At 39.3% G+C, this 9,466-nt stretch overlaps 1 protein-coding gene across 1 annotated transcript; it reads right to left on the bottom strand.

Moving 5' to 3' along the window:
• Positions 1–435: 435 nt before the first annotated feature.
• LOC129895753 (uncharacterized) lies at positions 436–1,411 on the bottom strand. Its single transcript, XM_055971516.1, has 2 exons — positions 1,160–1,411; positions 436–1,048 (listed from the first exon to the last, which is right to left on the bottom strand). Exons 1-2 carry the CDS (start codon positions 1,409–1,411, stop codon positions 596–598), a joined length of 705 nt encoding a protein of 234 aa, XP_055827491.1. The 3' UTR covers positions 436–595.
• Between the last annotated feature and the right edge of the window lie 8,055 nt (positions 1,412–9,466).

The raw sequence follows: 9,466 nt of genomic DNA, 5'->3' as shown, positions 1-9,466 counted from the left end.
CTCCAATTATCCATTTGAGGTAAAACTTCTTGGGCTTTGCAAATACTGTATTTTCTGTGTTCTTGCAACATTTGGAGGCCTTTTGGACAAGCTGGAAGCTCCAAGTAGTGAAGTGTTCCATTTGGAGACTTAATTCGGCTAACTTTTTCAAGGTCGCTCGACTAACGTCTCCAAATATCCGTTTGAGCTGAAACTTCTTGGGCTTTGCAACTACTGTATTTTCTGTATTCATGCCCAGTTTGGAGTCAATTTGATGTTGCATGATGCTTTTGTTGGGGGCTGCAGCTGTGGCCTGTGCTGGAATTTTGATGGTTGTTGCTGCAGCTGTAGTCCATCTGTTGCAGGTATGTCTTGATGTTGCTTTATATTCTAGTGAGTTGTTGTATGCTGAAGAACTTGTTCTTGGAGATTGCAGTTGTATATTGTACCTGCACAAGTAAAAGAACAAGAAAAATTCTGCACAGCAAAAACTGTGCTGTAGTTTCTCCTTGTATGCTGCATGTTGTTGGAATTCCAAGCTCAGTTGCTGACACTCCAGCACCAGCCCCTTGATGTAAGTTCTGGTTGCATGGAGGAATTCCACAAGCTGCAAGCTTTAAATGGTGAAGTGCTCCATCATGCCACTGCTGTAATATGCAGCACACATAGCTGGCCCTCCAACTGTGGATTGATATGTTGCATGTATACAAGTTCCTGCACAGTCAAAAAGTAGAAGGAAAGGAAAGAAAAAGAAAAAGGCTACTCTAATCCTAGGTAGGTAAGATGCAGGGGAGACTCTCCCCTTTACAATGGTCCTAACTGTAGAACCTTCAAAGTGGTTATCACTAGTCATATTGATATCCAATTTGAAGAGTAAGTTAGAACATTGAAGATAAAAATAGTTCAAGGAGGTTGTTTGATCCTTTTTAATCTTTTTCTCCTGAAGCTTGCCATCCCTATCTTGTCCAGCTTGATGTAGCCCTTGGTGGAAAATTCTCATAGGATTTCCTTCCATATGCCTATCCCAACATGTTTTAACAGTATCCAGGAAGGTATCAATATCAGCCACCTGCAGCATTTTTTCCCAAAGACTTCTTCTCAAGTAATCTTTACACTTGGCATAGACAAATGTAATAGTGTGAGAATTGGGGCTAGACACATGTTTAATATCACAAGTGACCTGTTGTTCATCCTGGTCTCTAATGTGACAGTCCACATCCTGATTCCAGAATAGCCAAATCTTGTTATTAGGATTATGACAGGCATTATTCATTCTAAGCTGATTTTTGTATTGGTTGATCTGTGATTGATGAGCAAATGGTTCAAGAATTGCCAACATAGAGAGACTATGATAATCCTTGAGTTTTTGGAGTCTATCCAAAGCACCTTGAGTATCAATACTCCTTGCATTCCAGCATATTGTATTCATCATCAAGGTTTCATGGATTTGGACCTTGTTTTGATGTCACTCTTACAAGTAGCATTATCTAAACTGGTGGAGATGTCTTGTTTCTTTTTCTTCTTGTTCTGATCTTGCTGACCCCTGGGTGATAAACCCTTCTCCTCAGTGACCTGCAGCACCTCCTCTTGTATTGTAGTATCTGTGATATCCTCCAATGCTCTAAAGGGAGAGGCACTAGTTTCCTCATCCTCATCTTGAGATTGTTCCCTTTGGTCCAGATCCTCTTCATCTTCAGATTGAATAGGTCTGTATTCATCCTCATTGTCATCTGATATGGCTCTCTTATTAAGAACACACACTTCAGTAGAACTGGATTGAATTTGAAGAGGTGTCACATGAATCCCTGCTTGTTCATCAACCAACACATAGTTCACTCTGTGTTGTGTTTTTCCAGACAGAGATTTTTTTTGTTTCTGAGCTAACTTTTTCTTCATTGCATCCCTCTTCTTCTTACTCAGAGATAGAGTATATTTATTATTCAGGAGCTTAGTAACTGCACCCATATTTCCTTCACAGCTATTTGGAGATTCTGCACCTCCCTTATCCATTTCAGTGAGCTGTAACCTGTCTTCTGGAACTTGTTGAATATCATCTTGTTGCCATTGCATAGAGGACCTTATTTCTGCTGGAAGAGTGTTGACAGGGGTTCTAGGATCTTTTCTATGTTCAGCCAAATTTTCCTTCCCCTTGGTTTCCCCTTCCTGCAGATTAGTGGTTTTCTCCTGTATTCCCCCATCCTCACCTCCACAGACTTCATCAGCCACAACAGTAATACCATTTAAGACATTAAAGTAATTGGGGGAGCCATGGGGGTGTGGGAGCATTGAGTCAATACCTGGGATTTTTCCATAGGCATTGTTGCATTCCACATTGTTCACAGCAGTACTTGGTGCACAAATAGCTGTAATATTTTGCTCTTTTTGTTTGTCTGCAGGTCTGCTACTTCCAGTACCATGTAGAACCTGCTGTATAGGCTTATGGGGGATGGGATCCAATGTTGTATGGGGAGTAGGGAGTAAGCTCTGGACTCCAGAGTCTACATTACAAGTTTGGTTAGGACAAGTATTAAATTTAGAGCTATTAACCATACCTGCCTGCTGTGGAGTTTTCCCTTCTCTGCTGCTGCTGATATTATGCTGGTGGGGTGCTGAAGTTACCCCTTTTGTCATGTATACTTGTGTTTTATGTTGTTGTGGTTGTTGTTGGTGGTGTTGTTCTTCTTTTTTACCTTTCCTCCTTTGAATTTGCCAACCTGCATGTTCTTGGTCTCTTTTTTCAGCTGCAGCCCTGCTAGTATTTTGTTGTTCCTTACTTTGTTTGTCTTCTTGGTGCTTTAGCTCATTTTTCTGTTGTTCCTTATTCTTGTCAGTGCTGTCCTTATCTTTGTGTCTTGCTTCTTCTTCTTGAACTTGCTTTTTCTGCTTATCCTCATCCCTTCTTTTAACAGTACAAACATGAATGGTGTGACCTTGATGTTTGCAGTGTTGACAGTAATCTGGCACCCCTTCATATTGAATAGACTGCCACCTTCCTGCTCCATTTTCATCTTCACCATAGCCCATCCATACATGCTGTGGTCTTTCTTTTGTAAGGTCAATTTGTACTTTGACTTTGGCAACACTACCCCTTGTTTTCTTGTAGGTTGCCAAATCCAAGAACAACACCTTTCCAATTGGGGACAGTAAAGGGGTTACCACTTCAAGACGATAACAGTGCCAAGGTAGTTCTGGTAATATAGCCCATATAGGAACTAGAGAGGTTTCTTCTTCAGGCTTGAAGGTGGGGGTCCATAGCTGGAGTCTCATAAGCTGTCCATTTATGTACATTCTTCCTTTGGACCATACAGTAGAGTGATCATATTCATTGTCCAAGTCTATGTACAGATGCCTAGAGTTAAAATGAGTAATTTTCACTCCTCCTCTGAGCTCTGTTTGCAAGATGAATTCCTTTCTAATGGTTTCTATCTTAGGCATAGTATTAGTGAATTTTCCTATCAGAGTATACTTACAATCACTAGCCAATTTCACCAAGAAATCTTCTTCTGTAAATACTATAGCTGGAGTTTTGTAGTAATTTTGGGGGGTGTAATATCAATAATGGTTGTTTTAATGGCTTCTTGGGCTCTCAGCTTAGTAGCCAAGGTCTGATGGATGACAGGATTTGGAGGGGTTGGAATATTAGTATTGGGATGCTTGTTTTGTTTGACATGTAACTGATTAGTAGGGGACACCACATGATTAGTAGAAATAGAAGTATTAAAAGTTGGAGCTCTAAGTTGGTTTGGATATTTGGGACCTAAATTGCTTCCAGTATTCATAGTAACAGATTTATTATTGGATTTGAAAGCATCAAAGTTATTAGACACTTTCATGAACATAAGGTTTTTGGACATGTTGAAATTTCACATTGAGACCCCTGTTCAACTAGGCAGTTTATTTGGTTTTTTCAACATTTCCAGGTAATATGTTCCCCTGCTCCTTGTGTTTATCAACAAGATCAACATCAACATTGTGAGTAGAAGTCTGCAGTACTTCATTATTCTTGGACATAACAAGATGCATATCAGTAGACTTAACAGTAGCTGCATTAGCTACATTTTCTTTTTGAGTATTATTATCAGTTAGACTAACTTCATGAAATTTGACAGTATCAATATGCATTTGATCAACATTGTGATTATGACTAGTACGTTCTATTATATATTGATTGAAATAGTTAGAGGACTTACCTGGAGGAACCACTGTAGGAGCACTGTTCCCTTGCTCAACAACGAAATTCCCCTTCGAATTTTCTTTGGGGACTTGATCATACTCTTCAATGACTTCCAATGTTCCCATTCTATTTTCTTGTTGGTCATATTTATCATGATCCATCGCACCAGTTACAAATTCAGATTGAAGAACACTGTCACAGTGTTCTTCATTAAGATGAGTGTCTTTGCGACTTTTTGAGTTTGAGCTTGTTGGTTGTGATTCGAGGCACTCTATATAGCTTGGGAACCTCCTAACACCTTGATGGACCTTTTGGAATTGGTCTTGTGCCAATTGGTTCACCGGAGCTCCGGCACCCCCAAAGTCGTCTTGACGACTTTTTGAATTTGAACTTGTTTGTGGAGATTCGAGACATGTTTTATTGTTAGAATGCCTCTCCACACTGTTACGCACCTTTTGGTATTGGTCTTGGATGAATTCAGTCGCCGGAGCTCCGGCGACTCCATTGTTGTCAGAGCTCAAATGGGAATTCAAAACAATTGGACTATATTCGAGTTGGCGCTCATGGCTGGGAGGATGGGAAATAGCTTGAGGATCATTTTGTTATTCATCTTGTTCAGTTTTGTTCACCGGAGCTCCGCCGCCGACGCCGAACTGTTCGCCGGCGATGATTTCGCCGGAGATTTTTGTTCCCTGAGGGGCGCCATATCCTTGAGAACAAAGCCCAGGTGGTGTGATGGCTCGAATGTCGCCGGAACCACCTGAAACGTGAAGGCACAGTGGTTGCACAGTGGTGTCAATATGCGCCTCTTCATTGCTCTCAATCTGGACTATTTTTGTGTCGGATTTTTGCACTGTATGTAGTATATGAGATGAGGATGCATCTCCTATATTACTTGTAACCTGCAGCAATCCACAATTTTTCAAAGCAATAATTTTTTCTGCATTCAGCAGCTCCTCCCGAGAAACTTGAAAAGTGATCTCTTCAGTATTTTGGAGATTTGAGGAGCTATAGATGGAATCTGGTAACGTGGTAACTTTTGTTGTGTTCGTCTCGACGGAATCTACAGTTCCATCTTTCAAACGAAATTTTTCAGCATCGGGAGGTGGGTCCCACCCCATATAGCTGGCCCTATCAGGGGTCCGATTAATACACTTATAACATCATCACAACCCAGTGCCATCACCACCTTATTACAACATATCATCATATATATATACATACGTATCCCAGCCCTCTAGTGAGGGGCTCGATGGATAATGCAGTGAATTATGCACGATTACTATTCTCGGCCCGGGACTTGGTGAAAGAAGTGCTACAGTATACACGAGTAGAGTAGTGAGCAACTATATGCAGTTTAAATCATTATTGGAGATTCAATAGAATAAGAAAGTTAAGCTTTTGCCTGAGGACCCGAGTAGTGGTGTAGTCATCTCGAGTATCCTCTAAATGCCATTATGGGCTATCTCAATTGTAATCTCGGGGACCCTATACATGTATTAACATAGGGCCAAATCGTTTATGGAATCAAAACACTTAGTTTCATATAGTCTTTAAGACTTGGAGCCAGTACATTTCGTACCTCTTTAACATATAGAAGTTTCCAAGGAAATAGTTCAACTATTATAGGAGTTTGATATTCAGAAGTAAATAAGAGATTCTAAGAATGGGGTTATCCAGGAACTCATATCATGTTTAACTTACAACTAAGACATGCCAGAAGAAGAAAGAAAATAAACTCTATATAGTTTGTACTTTTCTTCCTGTGGTCATCATGTGTATATTTCGTACCTGGACCAACCTAGGGCTTGGTGAATAATCCTGGTATCATAACCTCATTTTCATGCCAAGTACATATCAAGAGAAGGAAGGGATAGTTTTCCACACACTACTTTCTAACATGTAGAAGCCTTAATAGGCAATACTCAATTCTTGCAGGGGTTCCAATACTAAGTAGTGGACAGGGATTATAAGGCATACTTGGAGTTCTGAAAATGGAATTATCCCCACATTTCATCAACAATCCACCTAATTCTAAGACATGCCAACAGGAACGAAAGATAGCTTTACGCACTATGCCAAAAACATGCCAAGAGAAAGCTTCACATACCTCTTATGAGTTACTCTTTATCCCGTTCGCCTAGTCGTTCTTTGAACCTATTCAATATGAAAGTAATATGAATATCAACCACTCTTAGCTTTCTAGCATCTTATTTTGCACCTTAGTATTCATGGAATCTATTTCCTTGTTCGTCTCCCCAACTAGTTCTTTAATTAGTTAAGGCGTTAACGAAAATTGGGCAGCACCTTCCCTATAACGTGCCCTATCCAAATTTCTAATTAGATCCCTAAACACTACAGCCAACCCAAAACAACAACCTGCAGCATATGTTTAAGCAATTCATACCAATATTATTCAACATAAACTCCAAACGACTCACTCAGAATTACGATATCAAAATAGGGTGTCTAGCCTTTATTTTGTAACACCTTTAATTATAAGAACTGAGGGGTCGTGTGGCTGAAACCATAAGCACCAACACCCCTTTTAGAATACATTTAGGCCCTGAAACACACTCCCACACACCTGCAGCAGTACGCCACAAGCACAACCCTTTACTTCGACGACATTTCAACTATAATGACTCTAACTTAGTTTATTTCGAACGTCAAATATATCTATGATATTTTCACATTTATAGCCACTTAAAAAACATATAATACACTTATTAACAAGACCATAAACTCCAAATTAAGAGGAGAAACCTTACCTTACCCGAAATTGGCCAAAACTGTCAAATTACAACTCGAAACTTCTCCAAATGTGCTGAAATTAAGCAGGCTGTTTATGTCCCTTCTCCACTGCCCCAAATTGGAATTTTTTATTATAAAACACTATTATATAACCTTGGAACACCTCAAATAATTAATTAACGGAACGAAACTCGTAAGCTTACCTTGGCAGCCCCCAAACCCGTAGCTCCTTTCCTTGCCCTCCAACGTTTTTCTCTTCTTCTTTCTTACTTTTCTAGGTGTAAAGCTGAAGAAATAATTCCGTAGACATCGTAAGATACATATATACATATATATGTGTTTGAGTAACACCTTAGATAATTAATTCACGGATAAAAATTGAAGAACTTACCTTTAATTTCTCAAAACCATGACTGCCCTTCTTTTTCTTCCAACGTTTTCTCTCCTTTTGTTCTTCATGTTTTTTTTCCTTTCTTTTGGCTGAAGATTTGGATGAGAAATGTGACTAAGAGTCACTTAACACACATATATACCCCTCTTTAGAAGGTGCCACATGGAAGCCCCCTGGGGTGACATGTGGAAGCCTCCTAGGGTGCCACCTCAACCTATTCAGCCAATCACATACTGCCATGTGGCAGTGGGGTCCACCCCAAGCTTCTGCATCACCTACTTGACCCTAAGTAGGTGCATCACCTTCTTGTCCAAGTAGGTGCATCACCTACTTGCTTCGAGTAGGCGCGTCATTTCCTTATTTCTATTTTGTGAGCTCATAATCTCATCTTACTTCAAAAGCCTATGCACTCCTTGCTACTTAAGCTCGACATGTACTCAAGTAACTTAAGTGTGTAGGACTTTTAAGTTAGTAGCTTACGTAGGTAAGTCTATTCCTACGACTCCTTACTTGGCCTCCAACTTCTTTCGTTTCCTCATAACCCTATTTCCAAGCTTCCCTACTATGGGATTTCATATTCTCCCTTCCTTGGAGTTGTTTAATAAAGTTGTAGACTATCCGGCTCACATAGTAACTTTTAAGAAGCTTAAAAGATATTCCGAGCTCAAGAGTGTGGGGTGTAACAGCTAACACCGAATCACCAATGGGAGTATAAAGTGAACAGGGCTCTAACAAGATTTCGGGGCACACATCAAATCTCATTGCAAGGTAAAGAGTAACAAAAGACAAGTTTGCGCCCAGATCAAGCAATTCATAAATATCAAAGTTAAAAAATGCGTAACATACCAGTGACCACATCGAGAGACTCCACAAACTCATGCCTAAAATGCAAAGCATAGAATCGGTTATTATGTTGGCCACTCTTTATTTGAGCTTGGGCACCTTGTTGTACTTGGCATGTCACGACCCAAGCCTAGGGCCTAGATGTAACATGGTGAATGAGGAACTCGAAGGTACCTCACCCAAGTCTCTTAGCATTCATTTAGCCTTTCATCAGTAATGACAATCAATATCAAGCGGAAGAAAAAAGGAAAGCCGGAATAAGAAAGATAATAAAATAAGAGTCATCATCAAACTTAGATCATCATACATTTATGTCTAAACATACCTCTACTAATAGACTTGGCGGGGGAAAAGAAATGTCCCTAGCTCACCCTCAAATAAATTAACAATGAAGTATCAAGATAGGTGTCTTAATGCCTCAACATAACATATGCTAGAAAGGGAAGGAGTATTGTCCCCGAAACAATGGGAACTCACAAAAAGTGGAATTCAAACGATCCAAATTAACCATGTAGAGGAGGAGAAACATCGATCCCTACATGGTAATATCATTTAAGAAAAAGAGTATGTGTTAGTACTTTGAATGTACTAAGTATGTACGCATGCAACATGATAAAAATATTAAGACATTCATAAGGTAAAATACATGAGTGAATGTATGCATGAGTAATAAAGTAGACAACATTTAAATTCATACATATGTGGAAAGATGACTATAACTGACATTTAAGACCATGTGAACTATTACATAGAATCCAACATAACCCCCTACGTTGGCACGGGGAAACTACTTGCCAGGTAGAACTCTGATCAAATTTAAACATTCTTAATTTTTAACTTTAATATTTGATGGCTACAAAGGCCTAGCCAACAAGGGCTCCTATGGTGGCACATAGTTAATCAAACATGAGACTTTACTTAAGGACACCTTTGGTTGAGTCCCCATCTACATGCTACATTCGGTGCTAAGTCAAATCCCATAGAATAGTATAATACTTCAAAATAGTCATATCATATAGCTGAGAATTCAAACATCACATTCGGTAGAATAGCTCAATAAAACCTTCAGTTTATAATATCATCATGATTGTCATGTCCTATTTACCATCCTACTAATGAACCTTGATTTATAAGAAAATTAGGTCTACAATCAGTAATGATATTTCGAGTACAATGCTAATCAGACCTTTCTTTTGGAAAAATGTTCAAAAATGTTGACGGCATATAGGGATGTCAAACATGTCATATTATAAACTTAAACATTTCATTTGATTCAATGTGAGGATTTTACTTTCATATTGAAACCTTGCTTTGGCTAAGAAGCC

This window comes from Solanum dulcamara, chromosome 7 (assembly GCF_947179165.1).
Source record: "Solanum dulcamara chromosome 7, daSolDulc1.2, whole genome shotgun sequence".
Classification (NCBI taxonomy): domain Eukaryota; kingdom Viridiplantae; phylum Streptophyta; class Magnoliopsida; order Solanales; family Solanaceae; genus Solanum; species Solanum dulcamara.
Note: the sequence above shows the minus strand (reverse complement) of the source record. Positions and strands in the feature narration are given on the sequence as shown.